Below are 25,276 nucleotides of genomic sequence, written 5' to 3'. Positions count from 1 at the left end.
AAACAACCAAAGAGGATCGAGATACACGGTACACTACGTCACTTGCAGGTATGCAAAACGAAACAAAAAAACATACATCTTATAAAAGTCTGCTATTAAAAAAATTAAATTAATAAAAAAACGTATTTTTTTAATCTATTTTTTTCAGTCTTTTTTCTTTTTTTCCTTTCAAGAATATGAGACAAAAATTTATAAGAAGACAGAATAGTCCATTCTCAAAATTAATTGACAGTGAGAAATAAATTTAATCAGCTGATTTTGTTTTATTTAAAACATAGATTATGGAATGAGTTTTACTTATTGTTGTAGGCGACAAGCGTTTTCTACCATTTTTGTTTGGGTTCATCTTCTGTGGAAAAAAAAAAGTTGCCATGTCACGCCCTTCTTGATTTGTCTATTAGGGGGAAAAGCTCTGCTCCTAAATGAAATGCAAATCGTATGTTTATGTAGATCACTGATATCTAAAAAGGAAGCAAAACTACAGAAGCTAAAATCTGATTTAATTTTAATATATTAACTAAAAAAAAAACCAATGTTTCAACAATAGGGTTACATTACCAATTATTTAAATAGCACTTAAAAAATTACCTTAATTCTGGCGAATCGACTTCATCAGTTTCACTGAATCGCCTAAGGAAACCCCTGAGCACCACCGGCACTTGGGCAACATCTGAAGTATTGTCAATATTTTCAGTAAGCAAATTCACCCCTGTAACGTTTTCATTATCAATACTATCGCTATGCACAATTTCACTGGGTACATTATCCAAGTTTGCGTTAATCCTATTTCCCTCATTATCCAGGGTTTCATCCACGCAAGCTACAAGCGTAGATTTCTTGACATACAAATTCTCGCCCAAATCAATATCAGGCAACGATTTCAGACTATCCAGTCGTTCCACTCTTTGCTTGACGCTCATTATCCGTGTATTAAATCCGATCAATAGTTAAAATCACGATCAGAGGAAAGGATTACACAACGCAACGCCTCTCGCCATCACACCGGAAGATTACAAGCTACAGTTTGAACGATGTTTCCTAAAGATAAAGCGCGATAAAAATCAAATATTTGAGATCTAAAAACCGCCAGCAGGTATCTCTAACGATAGAATGCGATAAGAAGAGTCAAAACATAACAATTCAGATATTTAGAAAAATATAATTAACTTCAGCACTCAATAATATCACTAGTTGATTAAAACCCAGGCAATTTTTTTTTTGTTAAAATATTCATGGAATTATAATTGATTATTAAGATAATTTTCTTAAGTGGGGACTTTTTAATGGTTCGAGGGGGTGACCCCAAATATGCTAATCAATAAGTGAAGGCAATATTTTAATTTACGAAATCAGATACAAAAACGTACTTTCTCTGAATAAACATAACTCTTATAGGGATTCGGATTTCGGACCCCCCAAGATTTAGGGGGCAGTCGCAATCTGGGAAATAGGGTCCCCATAGTTTAAGAGAACGATTCAAATTTTCGAGCTTTTTAAGCGAATTAACACAATTATAAAATTTATTTATTTCAAGGTAATATTCAAAAAATAAATTATAGTAGATATTTATTATTTTTAATGATTTTATTTAGCAAAAGTCTCAAAACAATTTTTTTTAATCGTAAAATACAATTTTTTACATTATTTTAAAGTGTTTAATTTTACATGGGATAAATCCAAAATTTGTGCGAAATCGGTGGAATAGTTTTTGAGAAATCGAATTTCAAAAATGTCGCACATTTAAAATTCAATTTCTCTGAAACTATTTGACCGATTTCACTCAAATTTTGGATTTCGCTATTACCATACAATTCAAAAATTTTCCGCCTATTATTATACAAAATAATAAAGAACATGATGATGGGTGCAAAAATTTTTTCGCTTAAAGTTATCTAGATATGGTGAATTATAAATATGGGATGATTATATTTCAACAAATCCGATGTGCGATACAGAGCTGTATTTAATTAACTTCAAGTAAATTAACAAGAGAAACTTAGTTCAACTTTAACACGCAATTTTCCTTAAAAACGATCACATGGCGCTGACGCCATCGGTCACTCATATCCATGATCTTCTTAAAGTACAAATAATCTATGATCTTCTTAAAGTGCAAATACCTAATTAAAATAAACTTTCACAAAATATTAAACAGAATAGCTAAATTCTACGAAGATAACTGAACTTCTTTACTGTCATTAAAAATATTATTGCTAATTTATCAATATGGAATATATCTCTATATATCTATGGTAATAATCACGGTTATTAATATCTTAAACATTAATTGAATTACTGGAATTTACCAAAGCAGCAAGACTTACATTTAGAGTATAAAGAATGTTAAAAAAAAGATGAAAAACTCAATAAAACCTAGAAACCCAGGGGGGGGGAAATACTATATATATGTATATATTGTGTTGGAAAAACGTGGGTTTCTTTTTTACAAAGCTTTCTTCAAGAGTAAATATTAATATATAAATATGAAATAAATTTTAAAAAATATGAAAATCATGAAAACATTTTTTTAACAAGGAAAACAAAATTCTCTTTAATTAAGAAAATTCATTTACTTTTCTTAACTATCCTTTCTTTTCATTTACTATCCTGCATACTCATTTTTGTTTTAATCTGAGGAAACTTGAAATTTATGTCACACCCTAAATATGTTAGGATTTATTTTTATTACATTATTTTTTAATTATCTATAAAATTAATTCATATTTTTGGTATTATTAAGAACACGAAATAGTATTTTGCTAGTGGATTTTAAACACATTACTTTAACAGGGAGAAAAAGCTACATTCTGCATTTTTATGATTACAAAACTGCATTTTTATGAGAACAAAATTGTAATTTAGATTAGATCTCCAAATGATGGTACAGTCAACATTTGATAATTTTTTAAGCCATGTTAGGTAATTTCTTTTTTTAAAATAGGAAAAAAAAAAAAAAAACATGGGATATAATCACCCAAGAAGAGACAAGCTTCTTTGAAATCTTGAAGAAGAAACTGGTAGAAACTTAATTAAAAAAATAACTAATTATTATCTATAAAAAATAAAAAAAAATACACACAGATATTAAGAAGGGAAAAAAATTATGATGAAGATTTAGTGAGTTGAGAAATTTTTAAGCTAATGTTTTAAAAAAATATTCAAAATAATCAGAATTAAAAAATAAAATAATTCTTTCTTTCTTGGATTACAATTATTAACCTTTTGCTACCTTGTGCTATGTACAATGAAGTACCATGTAATTTATGCACCATGATGAAGCCATTCTGGTCTACTTATTGTATCAGCCGTAAGCAAAGGGTTAACTAAAAGTTAAATTTTTAAAAAATAAAATAAAATATTAAGTAAACCAATTAATAATATACAACACACATAATTTATCTAGAAGAAGTGTTCACATTCATTTAGAAACAAAGACAACATGAATTCAACTTAAAAATAAATAACTATTTTCATAAGTAATATAAAATTTTGAATTCTGCATTAATATGAAATTTTTTTTTTTTTAGTAAATGTGAATAACTTTTAATAAGTTAAAGCAAATTGCATAAAAAGTATCAAATATTTATCAATACATGTAAATAATATGTGTGCAATGGTTACACACCTAAAGAATTTTTACTTTTTACCCAAATTCAAGGTTTCGACATGTTTTGTGATGCTTTTGTCACACGTGACTGGGGGCCATGAATTTCAGTGCCCATGCACCACCACCGTTCCATTGAATCTGAGCTCTCGCAATGCCATGTCACTTGGTAATTCCTGGATGCCCCCCGGAGGGTGGGTAAGCTTCGCTTAAAACAAAATCGTAACAAAAAATAGTTTTACAAAATAGTAACGAAAAAGTTTGTTTTTTGCTTGGTACCAAGTCTCATGAAGAAATGATTTTAATGGAATTGAAATTCAACCGTGTACAGTAGAACCTCATTAACACAAAACTGCTTAACATGAAATATAACATGAAACACATGTTTGGTCCCGAGAGTCAGCAATCAATTATTGTTGTATTTTACATGTTTAACATGAAATTTTCAACCCTGATTATCGCTTAACACAAAAATTAACTACACACAGCACAGATAATAAGCATGTGAATAAAATCCCAATCATTTATGTTGAAGAATGCTATTTCTATTTTCTGTCATTTGTCAGAGGTAGCAGAAGGGCAAATAAAAAATAAATAACAATAATAATAGTAAAAATATAATAGTTTTATAAAGTAGTTAAAACTTATTTTAATTTGTTTGGTTCATAATAGTATTGTTTGAATACATTAATGTAGCACATAAAATGCATTAATAATATGTTATAAACAGTTTTCATAATAAAACAAAATTCAATTAACATGATATAATTATGAAAGTCCTGCTGATTTCACATTAACGAGGCTCGACAGTACTCCTATGGAACAATGTAATTCAATCATATCAGTGTTGGATTTTTGAACTTCCAAAACTGGTTTCGCACAGGACACATGGGTTTTACTGTCTTAAATTGTCCTAAAGGGTCTAAAACCTTCAACAATAAAAGGTAAAAATTCTATATATGTAACCATTGTACACAAAATAATTATGTATATTATAATAAGAAAAGATTAATTACATTTAAAGCTCAAAAACTCATAGAACAAAAATGAATACCTTATCCCTTAAATATGAATAAATATGCTATTAATAACTATAAATTATGTTTTTGCATAAGGATAAATAAATGCAATATTACTAATTAACTTTCTTAATAAAACAAAAGCCCTTTCAATAAACTTTTTTATAGCTTTCATTATAATTAGCTTTAATTATAATGAACTTTCCTTTAAAAAGACGCCCAGTGGCTGAGTGGTAGCGCTTCGAGCTCTCATGCCCGATCCTAGGGGCTAGCAAGGTCAACTCAGCCTTTCATCCCTTCAGTGGGTTGATAAATGAGTACCTAAAACACTGGGGGTTTCATGTTTGGCTGACCACCTAACGGTAACATCTGCTCCTGTACCCCAGAGCCCAAGGTCAAGAAAACAAAGATGGGCATAGTAGGCCTCGGCCCTCAACGGGCTGTCCAGCCACTGAGTTCAGTTTTTAAAAAAACAAAAACTATTCTTTATTCTATTTCGCGCTCAAAAATTAACCTTTCGTTTCTTAAAATATTTTTCTTTAAAATTGTGACCTAATTTTAAAAAAAGGGTTTAGGACAGTTTAAAACAAAGATTTTTTTTTTTGGAAAGAATAGTTTAAACCACATTCTAAACCGTGGATTAATCCATTCTGTCTGAAACCTTGCCAACTCTGAATCACGTAATTGTAAAACTCCATTTTTCTTTTTTAAAGTCTGTCTACCATATTAAGTTTTCATACGCTTGAAATCAATAGCTAAGTGGTCCTATTTAACCACTAAATGTTCATTACTGGTGTGAAGCATGTTGATTATGACATTGCAACAATATTCTATACAATTATAAATTTGATATACAACACTAATTTACTTAAAACACATTGGGGAACTACAGTTATTTTGGAGTGGCAATTTCATAGTGACAGACATAAAAAGGGAACATAAATTTCCTAGAAAAACAATTATAAAACATAAGCAGGGACAAGCGTTTATTAAGCGTACGAAGGGCCCTAGGCCATTCAAATTTTTGGGGCCCCTAGATTAAATTTTTTCGCATATATTTTTTATTCATTCAAATATAAAAGTATTTATACATCTTTTCATTTAAGAAAGCATATTGAAAATAAATAATAAATTAAATTTTACTAAAAATTTACTAAATTTTTTTTTTTTTTTTTTTAAATTAGAACTAAAAAATAATCATAACACTTCGAAAAAATTTGAAAATCATTGTGTTTCTTAATTTTTTAAAATTTATTTTCAGAAAATCCAGTTTAAGGGGGCCATTGCCTAATGGGTAATCCAGTCCTGAACATAAGTCTATAATCATAACATTTTTTAAACATATATTTAATACATCAAAACCTATAAAAAAAATAATTAGTTTCAGGGTGGTGTTTTTGATGTCGAAAACTTGTTTTTGAATATCTGTGACAAAACTCTTTAACACTAATATCTTTCTCCAAGACACTTTTAATGATAAACATACATGTTATTAATTTAAAATTACAAAAGCTCTGCACTTACAAAAAAAAAAACTAAATTTTTTTTATTGAGCATGTAATAATTTTTTATTCTAATATTATGGGTTATATTCTAGCATTCTGTTGGGGGGGTTGAATTATTTCNATTGGGGGGGGGGGGTTACGCACAAATTATTTCCTTCTTCACATTTTTTAATAATCATCACAATAATAAAAAATTATGTAATCCGTTATCCAAAAAAAGTTGAGGACGAAATCACACGAATTTGACTCCTCAAAAAGGGGTTACAATCGGATTTAAGAACTAGTGAGAAATCAATAGCAAAAACTGTCAAAAATTTGATAGAATCAGTGCCTTAAAAAGTAAATACGTACTCCAATGCATGATTCGAATTTTCCATATTATGTGAAATACATCGAGGTTAAAAACCATGTGAAAATCAATATCAATAACTGCTAAATGCATGGTAAAAATATCATGTGCAAATTTCTGTAAAAAAGAAAATTAAATTTTTTTACTTTAAAAAAAGAAAGAAAGTTATCTGCCATAACTCTGTAACGTTTTGCAACAATGTTGCCACGTCACTGCGATTCTGCCACGGGGATCAGCAACAATCAAAACAATAGTTTCAAATTTTGGTCTTATTCATACAAAACTGAACTTTGAGTACAAAAAGCTTCAAAGCTTTTTTCTTGCAGTTGCAAGCTTCAGGGAAAGGAGGAGTTAAAATGTAAATGATTTCAGACAAAATGAATAAGATGATTTTGATTTCAAATGTTTTAACAACTAAACAGATTGGATAAATTTCTATTCTACATATTTTTATTCATACTTATTTAAAAATTTCTACAAAAAAAAATTGGATTTTTGAAAGTAATTGTCAAAAGGAGTGTTTAATATCAAAATAATTCAAGATTATAACTGATTGATTAAAGTATGTTTATTTATATATATACTTCTTATTTATAATAGCTAATAATTTTCTTTACAATAAAATTCTTGGTTCTGTGACACTTGTTAAAACTATGCTAAAAAGAGTTTGACATGATAGATAAAAACACTATTAAAACCAAATAAAACTATTAATTGTCTAAAACTTGGCAATCCTGATTTAATTTTTATCCAACACTATAAACATTATTTTTTGATTAAATAGTTTCTTTAAATTCATATAGTCTGCTATTTCCTAGTGGAATAGGTGTGTCAATGTATTTTCCATCCTGCAAAAGTTATTTAGGAAGGAAAAAAATAATTCCCTGAAAATCAATAATTTTAACTGTGCATATTAACAACAAGGTAAACAGAGCTCATATTTAAGCAATATTTCCATAAATCCAATAATTTTAAAAATTCAGGTATAAAAAAATAATAACTGTCACTAACATTTTTTCTAAATAACATGGGTAAAAATCCTAAAAAATGAGGAAGTTTCACAATTATTATAGAATAAAAAAAAACTATTAAAAAATATGTTAAATTGCTCATTAAAAGGAAACAAGAAAACAATTTTTTTTTAAATTTAACAACTGTTTTTTAATTTTTCTAAGTAGCTATTACAATTATAATTAGAAACTATAATTATAAAACTCAAATAATGTTACTGCCAATATAACACATACAAAAAGATTGCAACTAAACAATAAACGACCAAATAAGGAACAATGGATTATTCACATGCAGGAGAAGTTTTGTATCATAAACTTTTTAAAATAATTTGCTTAAAACCTGAATAAATTTTTGCATTTGAAAAATATATTTGTGGCAAAACTTTCCACATTTAGATGTTACTTTTAAAACCACAAATATTGGTAATTATGTTTAATAAAAATTAATTTAAGAGGCAGTGTTGGCAAAATTTAGGACAGAATGGATTAATCCATGGTTTAAACCATCCTGTGCAAAACCCTTTTACTCAAATTATGTCACAATTTTAAAAAAGCATTTTGAAAAATAAAAGGTTAATTTTTGAACAAGTAACAGACAAGTTTTTGTTTCATTAAAAAAGTTTATTATTATCACTAATATTGCATTATTTATCCTTATGCAAAAACATACATTTCAGTATTTAAAGTATATTTATTCATATTTAAGGGATAAGGTATTCACTTTTTTTTGTTATTCAATGAATTATGGAGCTTCAAAAGTTATAAATCTTTTCTAACTATATTATATTATTTTTCTTTAATAAAGTAAAGCAAATTGCATAAAATTTATCAAATATTTATTAATATATATGTAATTATTAATATGTTTCAATTACTAATATTAATTAATTAGTATATTTCAATTTGAACAATGGTTACACATAGAATTTTTATCTCTTACCTATGTTCAAGGTTTTGGACAATTTTAGTCAGTAAAACCCACGTGTCGTGTCCAAAACCCCAACCCTGTTAAAAGGGATTCAACCATAACTGCTCTCAAATTAAGAAAACTAAAAAATTATGATTTTATTAATTTACATATTAAATTGAATTCACTTTCTGTAATTTCAAATGTTATAATCCTTTACTAAACAGTCTACAGCTTATTGGAAACTGATAAATAAGTTAAATCCAGAGTTTGGACAACACCAGGTTTTTGACATCAGAAACCTGTCAAAAACCTAAGGCAAGTTTCTATTTTGTCATTGGGGGCATTTTATTAGAAACTAAACTATGCACAATACTTGTATTATATACTACTACAATTAAGAAATTAAGATTTATATTATATACATCATTTATTTAAAAAAAATTAAGCTCAAATTATTAAGATTATAAATTGGTTTTTCTAATAGCATAAAACATAGTACTCTGAATAATTTAAGATGTAATATTAAGTGCTACATTATTTAGTTTATATTACTGGTAAATACTATGAATAGTTATTTATTCTCAATTTAAATATTGATTCTTTTTATGCCATAAATGATTTGTTAGGAGGAGAAAGGTCTCTTAAGATTCTTCCCACTCTTAAAACATAATTTTCTTAGTTTTTTTTATAGAAAACAAACAAAAATCTTACTTAACAATTCAGATTGATATAGCTTTTTACCTAAATGTTGATTTAATCTAACTATGGATAAAAGCACAAAAATCTTCCTAACAAAAACTTTATTTTGACAAAAATTTATAATATTGAACAAACATGTGAAACCCTTCATCCTTTTTAATTTTGATAAAAATCGCGGTTTAAACAGGTGCATAATACACATCAATTTAGAAATGATTACCTTGCCATATTTTAGGCTTCTTAATGAAAAAAAAAAAAAAAAAACTTATTTATTTACTTTTAACATCTTTACATTTTTTAAGTGTTAATATACCATTTACATTACTGTAATAAAATCAGTTTGGATTGATTATGTAATTTTCAATATTGCTATATTTAACTTTCGAAACTATTTTAAAGTTTTATTATTTAAGCAAAATTATCCAAGGGCTCTTATACAAGCAAAACATTATAAGTTAATGTATCATAAATTATAGTTGATGTTGGAAAAAGTGCGTTTGGAAAAATTATAAATAGGGTGACCCGGGGTAATTCACGATCACTCTGTTTCTGGGGTAAATAATGATCACCTAAGTTTTATTTAAAAAAAATTATTTTTTTTTAAATTTAAGACATGGACAAGAATGCTTGTACACTTTACTAAAGTATAACTACATTTACTTAAGAATAATTTTTTGTTTGATCTTACAAAATAAGTATCTTTTAAACTGCTTTCTGTATTTTCCATTTCAAAATGTGCACATTTCTACAAAGATCTCCCTCCTTCTCTTAATAATGAATATTTTGAGTCACTTTCTTTTTCTTTGATATAAAAGTAGTGTAAGCTTTTGTTTAATTGTTTCACATCTACTGTAAACATTATAATTGATTATAGGAAACTATATCAAATGTTGCCCCCTACAGATGGGGTAATTATTGATCACTGGGGTAATTCCTGATCATTGTCATTTCTTCTTATAAATAGTATATAAAATAGCTAATAAATAGCTAATTGTCTTTTCTTAAATAACAGTTTATATTTATTAAGTGGAACAACTATAAAATATATTTTAACTGTCATCACAAAATTTGTTTTTAACTGTATACAAGACTGTATTCTGATTTGCACCATTTATGGTTTATCTTACCTTGCTTCTATCTTAATTTTATGTGTGTACATCATTAGAATAATTTTCTAAGTTTATAAATTAGCCTAGTATAATTGTTAGAATAATTTTTAAGTTTATAAATTAGCCTAGTATAAATATGATGAGAAATTATAAGCCTAAAAAAGGATACTAAGTTTCTAGAAAACAAAATTAATGAATTTCCTTTAATGATTGAAAATGAAAATTTCAGTGTGAGAGCTGCTGCCAAAGTTGTTGGCATACCTTACTTAACTTTACACTTTCCTTTAATGAAGTTAAAAAATCCAGCAAAAGTAACCAATGTGAAAACTCTCTTATATTTCAGAACAACATGAGAATGAGTTGGCTGATTGCCTAAAATTTATAGCATGATGCAAAGATTTTTGAAAATTTAAAATGTTAATCGTTCTTCTTGCTTTTAAATAAATCATATTATTAGCTGCTTAAACATATCTTTTTGGTTTATTTGTTTGATCTTGATGTCTTATTTGTTAATTACCATTATATAATTATTTTTAAACAGTCCCTTTACAATAAAAACTGGTGATCAGTAATTACCCCAGAAGTGATCAGGAATTACCCCAGGAATGATCAAGACTAGGGGTAATTCCTGATCACTAAAAATTTAAAATCTTTTAAATTCTAATTAGATTTTCAAACAAAAGAAGGTGGCATTGGACTCATCTCATATAGCTTCAAACTTCCCGTATATATTAAAATTCTATTTTGAATAGTTTTTTCACAAAATAGATGTTTGCGTTTTTTGATCAGGAATTACCCCAGGTCACCCTAATCACAAAAATTCTACTCATATGAGAAATTATTTACAATGATTACCAACTCATGTGTTTCTAAAATGTAATGAATTACTAAAATAATAATCAAAATGTTCAAGTATCAATTATATTATATGACAAAATGAAGAATTAATATTAAGTATAATACGATTCAGACTTACGTATTATCCAGTAATTTTGCGGTTTTAAAGGGTCATTTATATTCGTCGTTATGCACTATGAAAGTGACAAATCTACGAAGAACTGATGGAAAATTGAGGTCTTACTCTTCGCAGCAATGAATCACACTTAAAAATATGTACATATCGCTGATATTTTACAGTTTTTATACACGAAAACAGATATTAGGCTTCAACTAAAATATGTCCAATGAATTTGAACGAGAGCCAAGTTAATGTCATTCACCAGTTACCGGCAATTTCTGTTAAACATTCAATCCCAATAAAGAAGAGATCCGTTTTAAGAATAATAGATATCTTTTACACGAAAATGAGACAAATTTTGTATAGAAAACATTAAAACACATATACAGATACAAGCAAAGATAATCAACGACTAAAATAGTTAAAGATTTCAAGAAGCCTATTGACAACACAGCATAAATTGCCTCCGTAAACATAGGTTACACCTTTTGCCAATAGATGGCAGAAGCTAATTCAGATCGAAATAACTTCAGATGGCGCTAATCGCGATCGCAACGCTCGAATGTGTCATCTGAGGAGAAGACCAGTTCCATGTCTTATTCCTACCTTCTTTTGGCCACTTACTCTTCGCAGTTGTAAGGGGATATTTCCCCTTTCATAAATATTTTTTCATTATTAATAGTCAAAATTAGCATGTAGTGAGTCACAAGAGAAGAAAGTATGTTAGTTTATGCCTTGATTTTCAGATAGATTAAAAAACTTTTAAATTTGGATACTATATGAAACTGAAAACTATATTGAGTGTAGTTCTAAAAGAAATCATCGTGGAAATTTTAAAAAAAAAATTAGACAATTGGGTATACTATATCCTACGTCACAGATCGTGTTATTCCTACTAAATTTAACTAGTAAACAGCATTTTCTGCGAACCTGATTTCTAGCAACAAGTAAAAGCATCAAACGAAGTGTCTTGTTATAAGTCGCTACTCGCCAGGTTGGAATTGTATTAGTCTAGTTCCTTTGGAAATAATTTATATTGTTGTTTTACCGAAGTTTATGAATTTAGTAAGCATATTTAAAACTCAGTTTATTAATTAAACTAAAAGGTAAATGTTATTCCTAGTAAGTGGAAGTAGTTGTGCTTTTTTCATATTATACCCAATTAAATTAGAAAAATATTTAGAAAGGGGAAAATATCGTAGTACATTCCTATGCCATAATGAAGAGAAGAGAAGATGGGGATGATATGGAGACGGTCTTCTAAACAGATGCTGAATTCGAACGTTGAATTCGCGAATTCATACGTTAATGGAGAAAACATGCGAGGTGTTGTTAAGAGATAAATAGTTCTGCTCTGCGTCACATGTAGCCCATTTCGATCACCAATGGCAACTAGAATTCAACATGTCAGTAGAGTAGAAGGTTTTGAGCCTTGGTTTTGAAAAAAAATTAAAGAAAATGTAGAGTTTAAAAATTATGGAACTCAAACATTTGTCACGCTGTTTAAGTAACATGTCACTTCGCGATCAAAACAATCGATTATGCCATTTGGCACTCCCCCTTCCATCTCCTCCTCTACTACGATATTTTCTCCTTCCATAATATTTTTTGTATTTAAATGTTTAAACTATTTTCTGAATTTCCACGACGCTTTCTTTTAGAACTATGTTTAATGCGGTTTTTAACTCCAAAAAGTTCGCTAAATTAAAAGCTTTTATTCCATTTGAAAATTAACGTGCTTCCTTCTCCTATGACTATCCATATGACATGGTGAAAGCGTGTCGTACTAATATTTAAGGGGCCATAGGTGTAACATAGATCTAGGCCAAAGGTAAAAACATAGTAAATTTTGCCATAGGTAGTGATCGCCTCTTAAATAATTAGACAATAGAATAAATGAAAACTACATACATTTTATTTACAAAGTAGTAATATGATATTTAAGAGACAAAGACATTATAAATTTGACCAACTTCAGACGATACAATTATTCTAAAAAGTATCTCCACATCATCCCCGTCCTGGAAAAAACTAATAATCAATATAATGTTTGTATTTAGCAGAAAAATACACACGTCTTCCTGATCGATTTTTTACAGGAACTGCTAACTCAGTCGATGCATCAAATATTTTTCCATTTTGGCATGTCTTTTACTCTGGCTGCCTAATGTCTCATAAAGTGTCAACTTGAACTTCCGTGGAAGAATTTCTTGAATCCCCTTTTTAAATACACACTAAATTTATTCTATCAATGCTGATCTTATTTTTCACCAGAATGTCTTCTTGCAGCATTGAGCAACTCTTTAAGGACCAAGTATTGAGCTTTTTTGGAAGGTCCTTTCTGAGAAATATGTGAGATTATGTTTTCAAATTCTGAAAGACAAAAGTAGACATAGCAAAGTGGTTTTATGTTGATATTAATTCCCGTAGTTGCTTCAGCTTAATAACAAAAAATATTTTCAGAAATATATGCTCTTTTTATTTTCCTAAAAAATTGAGCTGGTAATCGTAAATTTTCACTACAAACCATTTCAGCAGTTGAGCATTTTAATACGTCTTTGCAAATAGCTCTTAATTCTAACGCAACTGATGGCATGAACAGGGTCCACAGAAAAAACGGGCGATAGCCGCTCAGATCAGTAGGTCATGAAAGCGCCGAACGAGACCCAAATTGAATGTTCATTAAATTAATAATTTGTTCTTTTTAATACATTTCATCAGTTCATTTTTCATTCTTATTACTAAGATTTAAAGCTTTCAGAGGATTGAGTGATCGACAATAAATTACGAAAGAAAACAATTATTTCTGAACACCCTAAGCTAGAAAATTAAGCACTAAACTTGTAACTTGTATAGATTACTTAAGTTGTTATTTTTAATTACCGCATAAAATTTCGTAAGCTTTGAGTAAAAATTTATGTATATATGGATATTTTCATAAAAAACTAAATTTTTTGCTTTACGTTTCTTTGCTATAACTTTATAAATATTCATTGGGATCAAACAAAATGATGGCAGCAATTTAAAATGAATTAATAAATTATTATTTTTTAAATTAAAAAGAAAAGAACGTTAAAAATTGCGCAAGTCATGAGTATTTAAGGTAGTTCTTTCATACTGCGTCTGCTCCGAAACAATTTAAGAATTTCTTCGTTAATTTGTTACTCTTAGTAGCTTTTATTTTTTTTTAAAGAAAGCACAAAACAATCAGGGATTTAGATGAAATTTCATTTTGTACTATTAGACAAGATTTATTAAAAATTAGACCGACATTTAGGGGATCATTCCCACTAAAAGCATGTTCCTTATTCCACCACATTTTGGTTTCCGGACGATTACTGTAAAGTATCATTTTTTATTAATTTTGCCTTATACACAATTAAATTTCAGGAACAAACCTGATAGTCTCGAGCTTTCCTTCAATAATTAGAAAAACTACTGAGAAAATCGTTTGAAACTTTTAAAATTTTTTAAGATGTTTAAATCAAACTTTTTCATTAGTTGCCAAATACGATTTTCAACAAAATGAAAAAAAAAACTTTTAAAAATTTTTCCACGCACGCGCAGTATAAAAAACTTACCTTAATACCTTATATCTTGCATAGTTTTCTGCGAACTTTTTAATAAAAATAAAATAAATGATTTTGTAATTAATTTCAAATTGCTCCAAAAATTTTGTTTCATTCTATTGAATATTTATAAATTTATATTATAGCGTTAAGTCAATATTCTGTATTAACACACGGCACTATATCTCCCCTTAATATTTATCCATAATATTCATATTGAACCATGTATTATATCACCGAGGAATAGAGCAATAATTATAAAGGGGTACACAATATGATAATCAAGTTTAATATATATGTATGTATTATAATAGTGTGTTTATTAGCTTTAAAATAAGGAAATTCGAAGTCAATATTCTGTTTCAACACATCGCCTGATATCTTACCTTAATATTGACCCACAATTATTATATTGGAATGCGTATTATGTAACCGGATAATAGTGTACCCTAATAGAGGAAATAATTATAGGTTTATGAGGGGGTACACAATATGACAATCAAATTTAATATTTAAGTATACATTTAATAGTGTGTTTATTAGTGTGTTTATTAGGGTTTAAATGAGAAAATTCAAAGTCAATATTCTGTTTTGACTCATGGCCCGATATCGTACCTTAATATAGGCAGATGATATTTATATTGAACCACCACGTATTACATTACCGGATACTAGTGTACCCTACCATAGGAAATAATTATAGGCTTATTAGGGGGTACACAATATGATAATCAAGTTTAATATGTTTAATATGATATTCAAGTTTAATAGTTATGTAGATATATAGTGTGCTTGTATGTATGTATAGTGTGCTTATTAGCTCAAATGAGGAAATTCAAAGTCAATATTCTGTTTTGACTCATGGCCCGATATCGTACCTTAATATAGGCAGATGATATTTATATTGAACCACCACGTATTACATTACCGGATACTAGTGTACCCTACCATAGGAAATAATTATAGGCTTATTAGGGGGTACACAATATGATAATCAAGTTTAATATGTTTAATATGATATTCAAGTTTAATAGTTATGTAGATATATAGTGTGCTTGTATGTATGTATAGTGTGCTTATTAGCTCAAATGAGGAAATTCAAAGTCAATATTCTGTTTTGACTCATGGCCCGATATCGTACCTTAATATAGGCAGATGATATTTATATTGAACCACCACGTATTACATTACCGGATACTAGTGTACCCTACCATAGGAAATAATTATAGGCTTATTAGGGGGTACACAATATGATAATCAAGTTTAATATGTTTAATATGATATTCAAGTTTAATAGTTATGTAGATATATAGTGTGCTTGTATGTATGTATAGTGTGCTTATTAGCTCAAATGAGGAAATTCAAAGTCAATATTCTGTTTTGACTCATGGCCCGATATCGTACCTTAATATAGGCAGATGATATTTATATTGAACCACCACGTATTACATTACCGGATACTAGTGTACCCTACCATAGGAAATAATTATAGGCTTATTAGGGGGTACACAATATGATAATCAAGTTTAATATGTTTAATATGATATTCAAGTTTAATAGTTATGTAGATATATAGTGTGCTTGTATGTATGTATAGTGTGCTTATTAGCTCAAATGAGGAAATTCAAAGTCAATATTCTGTTTTGACTCATGGCCCGATATCGTACCTTAATATAGGCAGATGATATTTATATTGAACCACCACGTATTACATTACCGGATACTAGTGTACCCTACCATAGGAAATAATTATAGGCTTATTAGGGGGTACACAATATGATAATCAAGTTTAATATGTTTAATATGATATTCAAGTTTAATAGTTATGTAGATATATAGTGTGCTTGTATGTATGTATAGTGTGCTTATTAGCTCAAATGAGGAAATTCAAAGTCAATATTCTGTTTTGACTCATGGCCCGATATCGTACCTTAATATAGGCAGATGATATTTATATTGAACCACCACGTATTACATTACCGGATACTAGTGTACCCTACCATAGGAAATAATTATAGGCTTATTAGGGGGTACACAATATGATAATCAAGTTTAATATGTTTAATATGATATTCAAGTTTAATAGTTATGTAGATATATAGTGTGCTTGTATGTATGTATAGTGTGCTTATTAGCTCAAATGAGGAAATTCAAAGTCAATATTCTGTTTTGACTCATGGCCCGATATCGTACCTTAATATAGGCAGATGATATTTATATTGAACCACCACGTATTACATTACCGGATACTAGTGTACCCTACCATAGGAAATAATTATAGGCTTATTAGGGGGTACACAATATGATAATCAAGTTTAATATGTTTAATATGATATTCAAGTTTAATAGTTATGTAGATATATAGTGTGCTTGTATGTATGTATAGTGTGCTTATTAGCTCAAATGAGGAAATTCAAAGTCAATATTCTGTTTTGACTCATGGCCCGATATCGTACCTTAATATAGGCAGATGATATTTATATTGAACCACCACGTATTACATTACCGGATACTAGTGTACCCTACCATAGGAAATAATTATAGGCTTATTAGGGGGTACACAATATGATAATCAAGTTTAATATGTTTAATATGATATTCAAGTTTAATAGTTATGTAGATATATAGTGTGCTTGTATGTATGTATAGTGTGCTTATTAGCTCAAATGAGGAAATTCAAAGTCAATATTCTGTTTTGACTCATGGCCCGATATCGTACCTTAATATAGGCAGATGATATTTATATTGAACCACCACGTATTACATTACCGGATACTAGTGTACCCTACCATAGGAAATAATTATAGGCTTATTAGGGGGTACACAATATGATAATCAAGTTTAATATGTTTAATATGATATTCAAGTTTAATAGTTATGTAGATATATAGTGTGCTTGTATGTATGTATAGTGTGCTTATTAGCTCAAATGAGGAAATTCAAAGTCAATATTCTGTTTTGACTCATGGCCCGATATCGTACCTTAATATAGGCAGATGATATTTATATTGAACCACCACGTATTACATTACCGGATACTAGTGTACCCTACCATAGGAAATAATTATAGGCTTATTAGGGGGTACACAATATGATAATCAAGTTTAATATGTTTAATATGATATTCAAGTTTAATAGTTATGTAGATATATAGTGTGCTTGTATGTATGTATAGTGTGCTTATTAGCTCAAATGAGGAAATTCAAAGTCAATATTCTGTTTTGACTCATGNTAATGGAATAATAAAAAAAAGAATAAAAAAAATAAAATGGCGCGAGAAAGGTTCAAATTTCGAGACCCCCAAGCTCCCTTTAATATCAAGGTATAATTTTCAAACTCGGACCCTAAGTAGGGGTCTATGATCCAAATATGGCTGCCGAAGAAAATTTTTATTGGCCAATTATGGGGGTTACAGTGGGCCCCTAAAGGTATATTGCGAAGATGAGAGGAGAGAGCTTTTGAAGAGAAACTGTGGTAGGCTTCACGTATCATTGTGGACTGGTTTGTAGGACACCGGACAAGCAAGTTCGCTGCTGGAGGGAGGGGTCCTGGGTTCGAATCCCAGGGAAGTAAAAATGAAACTAGAAAGGGTTTGATGTTTGAAGCCTAATTATTTTAACAGGGAATAAAATGTCGTTCTTTTAAAGTTTGGTAAATCAGAATCATCGTTCACAGCTTTGAGATCTTTGTTTATTGTCGGAATTCCGTTACGACAGAAAAAATCATGAACTCATCAATATTATTTCCTTCTCAGCTTTACTTATGCAAGATTTCTTCTGCCGTTTTCAGGAGGACTTAAAACCATCACTTTATTTTCTATATTGCTCATGAAACACCTGCAAAAAGACATGATTGCGAAACAAACAATCCTTTAAAACAGTGTTTCCCAAAGTGTGGTACGCGTACCCCCATGGGTACGGTAGCAGTTTAGTGGGGGTACGCGTTCTTATGCGAAATATCTAGCAACAAACATAAATTTCAAAAAAGTTTATTTAAAAACAAAACTAGACATGTAATTCTATTGCTAATAGTTTTCGCTAAACTAAATCGGGAGGACCCCTTTTGAATAAAACTTACGAACTTTTGTAAACATTAAAAATATTTCCATATTAAGTTGTTTTCTTTTTGCCCAACCACGAAATTACCCATGTACCTACTACGAAGAGGGAGGAGCTATTAGAGAATAAATCGTATTATATGGGAACAATAAAATTTCAGTTCAAAAGTAGGTTTATATAGATGGGTATTTTCGCTATTGACAATAGTCCTATTCTCTCTCGATTGCTTTCAAACTTAACACGTTAGCTTTCAATTTGTAAGTTTTAAGAGTGGTTTAAACCAAAGTCGGTTTTTTATTTAAAAAAATAAATAATAGTTTTAGAAAAGGAAAATCAGTATTATGTTCGCCAAGTCTCAGAATACGTTTCCGCCCGATTAAAAGTACCAACCCCACTACACCCCTGTGCACATCAGCATAGTTAAAATTATAAAATTACAGTATTGTTAAAGTAAGAAAGTGTATTTAATTCTATCAACTAATTTGCTAATAATTGTCCCTTTAGATGTCGAAAAATTAATTCTTAGATAATTATCTAATTATATTAACACTAAACATACCAACACGTAATATTACTACCATAGTTAAACAAATGACTGGACTTGTTTTCTTTTTCTTTCATTGTTCTTGTTTTCTTGGAGAATGTTTCTTGATTGAATATATGAAATATGGATGTTAGGAAGGATATAAACTAAAAAAAAACTAGTTATATTAAAATTGAACAAAATTGTATTTTGACAATTTTTATCTATTACAAACACAAAGAATAAGAATTTTTAATTCATTGCTCAACGCCTTTTTTTTTCTTCATATAATTATTATTATTTCTATAATTCTTATAATTATTCTAATAATTAATATTTCTTCTAAGAACTTGTGCTGCATCTATTGTTTCGACATTTTTCTGGGTAAAAACTAACAGTTAGTTAGAAATGAAGTAAAGCTATCAAAATAAAATATAAGCAACTTACCAAAAAACATTACGTTTTTGTCATTTTTTCTGACACAAAAATGGCTATCTAAAATTTCAGGTACTTACATGAAATTTGAATTCAATGAATTTATTTAAATTCATTGCTTGATTACTAAGTTTAGATGTCAATACATTTTAGTTCTTCCCTTTTTATTCAGATCAATAGAGATTTACATTTGAAACCAAAAATAGAAAGGAAAAAAAAAAATATTTGCGAATTTTCATCAATCTTTCTTAACGTTAACATATGAATGAGTAACAATAAGTTATTTTTTCTTTTGTTTCATATGCTCTACTTTTACGCATTCATTTTTTATACGTTACTTTTCTTATGCGTTACGTTCATATGCCACTGGTCTTAATTACTTTTGTGCGTTACTTTCAAACGTTTGCTTTGATTATGCGTTGTTTTTTCTTGCATGCGTTTTTTGAGTTATAAATTTTGACTATTATTAAGCGTTTCTTTTCATAATGCGTAACTCTTTAGGCTTATGCGTTCTTCAACTTTTTCTGCGTTCATTTTATGCTTATACTTTACTTTAACCTTCAACGCGTTAACATTACGCGTTAATGCTTTACATTTTATTGTTACGTGTTACTTTTATTAACTTTTTGCTTTTCTTATTTTTAACATTTTTTTACTGTATAATTTTCATTTATTTTTTAATGCGTTACATTTACGCTTCTTTTCTTTGAGTTTTTTTCATCTTTGCATTTTTAGGTTTCAAATTTTTAGTGTAGCAATTCGTTATGTTTTGCTTTAATTTCACTTAATTTTACGTGTTTTTCTTTTATTACTTTTAAGCGTTTTACATTGAATTTTATTGTTTAAGCATTTATTTTTTATGCATTACTTTTACCTGTGTGCGTTAAACACATTTTATTTTACACTTTAATTTTCATTATGCATGTTGGTGTTCTACGCTTTAATTTGTCGCATTATTTTTCAATGAATTTACTTTCCTTATGCTTTATTTACCAAACTTTTTATTGCATATTTAATGCATTAGTAATTTTATGCAATTGTGCTAAATTAACGCGTTTTTGCATTACTTTGCGTTTACTTTTCTTATAAGTTTTCAAGCGTATTTTACGCGTTGCTTTTTAACCTTATAATGTATTGAGTGTTACATTTCATTATGACTTACTTTTAATTTTATTATGCAGCTTTACTTTTCTTATGTGTTTTCTACGCATTACTTTAACCTACATAAAATTAAGTGTAATTATAACAATATACTTTTACTTTCTTATATGCGTTTATTTTATTATGTGTTACTTTTACGTCTTACTTTTTGTTATTCTTAAAATTGCACATTTCTTGTCTTATACTTTATTTTAATGTGTTACCTCCACTTAAATTCAAAAATTTCGTTTCACCGTGTACGTAACTGCGAGTTATTCTTATCCAGAGTTAACTATAACTTTAACCTGAAGATATTCCCGGTTAGAGTAACCACGCATGGGCAGTAAACTGGAGTTTGTTTATTTACTTCGTTTTCTTCTTCGGTTTTTTTTTACATTTCTGTTCTTTTTTGTTTCTAAATTTTGATTGTTTTGAATTTTGATTTTTATTTTTGTATTTTTAACCTGAAGATTTCCTCTGTTTGAGCAACCGCGGATGCGAAGGAATTTTTTTATTTATTTATATTTTCAAAAATAACACTTTTGATGTTCGGTTGCTCTTATAACATTCAATGAGATCAATTCGTTTATTACATGTAACTATAATTAATTTATATCGAATAAATGCTTATTAATAAAATGAAAAGTAAATTTTCCTGAGTTAATATCTTCTGTAGAAGATATTATATATATTTTTCAAATTATTATTAGCAATTGTTTCAGCACTTAATAATTTTTCCCTGGAAGAAAAAGTCGTGAATAATACAGATTGTGGTTACAATAATTCAAATGAATAGTGTAAGAAGATTCTAAATAATTTAACTAACTTTTATTTATTTATTTAAAAGAAAAAAAAACAATCGATGCTTGAAAGAAATATAAAATTTAAAGAATATAATTCATTAAATGATTATAGATTTTGATAATATCTATCGAGATGATAGATCTTGCCCAAAAATAAGAATAGTTTAGAGATGAACTGGCAAAATAATGTGCAATATTTAGATATGAAGATAACGAAAAGAATTTTAAATTTTTTTAATCCATAAATAAAACTCTTAATAAAATTAAATACATATATTAAAAATTATTAAAAATTATATATATCAAAAATTATACTGAAATAAATATTATTTAGTCAATATAAATTTTTATCTGAGGTAACATTTAAACTACACAATAATCTGCATCAAATAACTTTGCAAATCAGGAAATTTAGAATTTTATAACTCTGAATATTTGGAAAAAATAGTATCATTTGGAAGAGATTAATTGCTTAAAACTATATAAAGTTAAAATGCCTGTCTTTAGTTGTCATTTTTATTGCATACTACTGATGTATTTTCATTTACAATTATCCAAATAAAATTTTTAAAGGCATGATTTTTTTTAAATTTTGAAAGTTTTTAAATATTTGTTCCGATTATGTGACATTTTTCTTTAAAAAAAATTTATCTTATTCACCATATCCCAGACTGCTATTCTCTCTATCAACGGCAGATGGCGGCACAGCAATAGTCATTTAAAACTTCTGAATAATATGAATGATGAGCGTGTTGATTTATGCTTATCTGATAGAAGGTTATTTTATACAATTTCATTTAGAACTTTTTAAAAAAGAAAATTATTCTCACAATGGTTTAAATTATCGATAATATGTTATGAAGGAAAAAAATAGATTAAAAATGCGAATAAGGATGAGAATGATGTTTCTGTTACATTTCTATGGTTTGCTTGCGGCTTTATGATATCCATAATAACAAAATATCTAAATTCATAATAGTTAAGCTTGGATCCTTTTGTTCATCAATGGAAGTCAGTTAGGAAGAAGAAACTAAACATCTTTTTCATTTGTCGAGTAAAAGAAGGATTCAAATTTAATTACTAAATGCAATTTCTTTTTCTTTCAATAGAAAAATTGTTTTGAAAATAGTAACGAAAATAGAAAACAAACACTGTTAATAAGATCAAGCAAGCCAAAGCCACCAGTATAAGTAACAGCGAGTTAGCAACCAGCAAGTTAGCTTAAGAAACCGGCGCTTTTCGACTCGAGGTCAAAGTTTTCAAAGAATTTCGCATTAAGGTTAGAGTTTAATGTGAATACTGGGGTAAGTGAATCAATTGAACAGTTGATTTTATTCAGTAAATTTTGTTCTGTTGAACCTAGTCTCAAAATGTTACTAAAATTTTTTTTTTATTTGTATTTTGAAAGTTTTAAAAATGCTCTGAAAAACTTTAGTAGTCTAATTTTTAAATGGAAAAACTGCTTAAATTTGGTAACCAGGTACATAAAGAGATTTCAATGAATAAAAAGAATTACATAAAATAGCGGAATTTAGCTTGATAACATGCTAGTACACAATGAGAAAAATTCTTTAACCGACGCAGATCGGACACCGGTATTCCTTATTTTCAAGCTCTCGAATTAAAAGTAAAATATATATTTTGAATTCGAAAAACAATGCAATAGTTACTGAAAAATCGGTACTTCATACTAAAATATAAAGTCCAATTACAAAATATTCAGTCATATTTCAGAAATTTGATTTTATAAATTACCTGTAATATTGGAAAATTAGGATTGATATTTAATAAAGGTTTTAAAAAGATCTCCGCCCTCCCTCGGCATTTGGAAAATTCTGAAGCAACAAAGGAAACCCTTTGAGCAGTTAATTTAATTCTTTAAATTTTGTTCTATTGAACCGAGTCACAAAATTTCACTCAAAATATTTTTGAAAGTTTTTAATTTAAACTTTAAGTAACTTTATTAGTCTAATCTTGAAATACAAAAACTTTTTAAATTTGGAAACTAGGTGTAAAAGATCTTTCAATGAATAAAAAGAAGTACATAAAATAACGAAACTTACTACAAATACGCAATTCCTTAACCTTTGACGCAGATGAGACAGTTTCCCTTTTTTATATTTTTGACACCTTAATTGCAAGTAAAAATATTTTTCGGTTTAAAAAATCATAAAATCAATCTAATATTTACTAAAAAATCTCAAATAATCTGAAATCTATTCTGAAAGTAGTTTTAATTTTTTAAATTTATAGTCAAAAATTCAATGGTTGATTTTGTTAATTAAAGAAACTTCAATGATAAATTGCTATTTCTTAGATGCGATTAATTTCTATTAAGTGTAAATTTGTAAATTTAGAAGTGAGCAGCGTTACAAGAATTTTACCTTTACAGCAAAAAAAAAAAAAAAAAATTACCATTTTCTATTTTATAACCATAAATGATCAAAATGCTAAATATTTTATTTTCATTTGAAATATTTTATTTTCATTTCATCATAGAAGTTTTGACACCTTAATTGCAAGTAAAAATATTTTTCGGTATAATAAATCATAAAATAAGTCTGATATTTACTAAAAAATNCATTTGTTTTGACTTTACTTTTTAATGAAAAATAAAAGAGTTAAGAACATTTCATTAACTTTATTGGAAGTGTGTACACTTTAGTCAGTAGAATGCTTATCATAATGGAAAACTTATATAACTAAAATATTATGTTCTAATAATAATGGAAAATTAAAATTGAAATTTAATAAGGGTTTCTACAAGATCTCATCCCAGCCCTTCAGCAATTGGACAATTAGAATTCTGTAGAAACTAAGTGAGCCATTTGAACAGTTGATTTCATTGAGTAAATTTTGTTCCATTTAACCTATTCATAAAGTTTTGAAAGTTTTAAACATGACTTAAAATTTAAGAAACTTTATTAGTCTAATCTTTAAATACAAAAGCTTTTTAAATTTGATAACTTGGTTCAGAAGAGATGTCAGTGAACAGAAAGAATTGGATAAAACAACGGAATTTAGTTTGCTAACCAACTAATACACAATGGAAAAAATTCTTTAACCTTTGACGCAGATGGGACATCGGTATCCCTTTTATACATTTTTAAATCTCTCTAATTACAAGTAAAAATATATTTTGTTACTTTTAATTCTATAAACAGTTTAGTAGTTACTAAAAAATCGATTAGATTATCGGTACTTGATACTAAAATAAAAAATCCAGATAAAAAATTCGTCATATTTCAAAAATTTGATTTTGTACATTACATAAATTTAAATGATGAATAACTGTTTCTTTAGATCTAATTAACTGTAAAAAAAAGCAAATTTGTAATTGGAAGTGAGCCGCGGTTTAAAAAATGTACCTTTACAGGAGCAAAAAGTACTGTCTCATTCTGTATTTTATAATAATAAATTAAAATGCTTAATAGATTTTCATTCGTTTTGAACTTAATACAATTAAAAGGTATGAAATATATCTATTCTAGGAGGCTTCGCCCCCTGCTCGCTGGCGCTCGCCAACCCCCGGAACTGCTTTCGCAGTTAATTCCGGATTGCTTCGCAATCCGATGTTCGCTT

General features: G+C 28.2%; 1 protein-coding gene across 1 annotated transcript in view; it reads right to left on the bottom strand.

The window, feature by feature from the left end:
• Window positions 1–1,009, bottom strand: part of LOC107443907 (kinesin light chain) — a 75,382-nt gene extending 74,373 nt beyond the window's left edge. The window contains exon 1 of the mRNA XM_071182884.1: window positions 589–1,009. Within this exon, the coding sequence (XP_071038985.1) occupies window positions 589–920 (332 nt within the window). The 5' untranslated portion in view covers window positions 921–1,009. The remainder of the gene's footprint in view (window positions 1–588) is intronic.
• Window positions 1,010–25,276: the final 24,267 nt, after the last annotated feature.

This window comes from Parasteatoda tepidariorum, chromosome 6 (genome assembly GCF_043381705.1).
Source record: "Parasteatoda tepidariorum isolate YZ-2023 chromosome 6, CAS_Ptep_4.0, whole genome shotgun sequence".
In the NCBI taxonomy this organism is placed as follows: Eukaryota; Metazoa; Arthropoda; class Arachnida; order Araneae; family Theridiidae; genus Parasteatoda; species Parasteatoda tepidariorum.
This window is presented reverse-complemented; position numbering and strand designations above follow the sequence as displayed.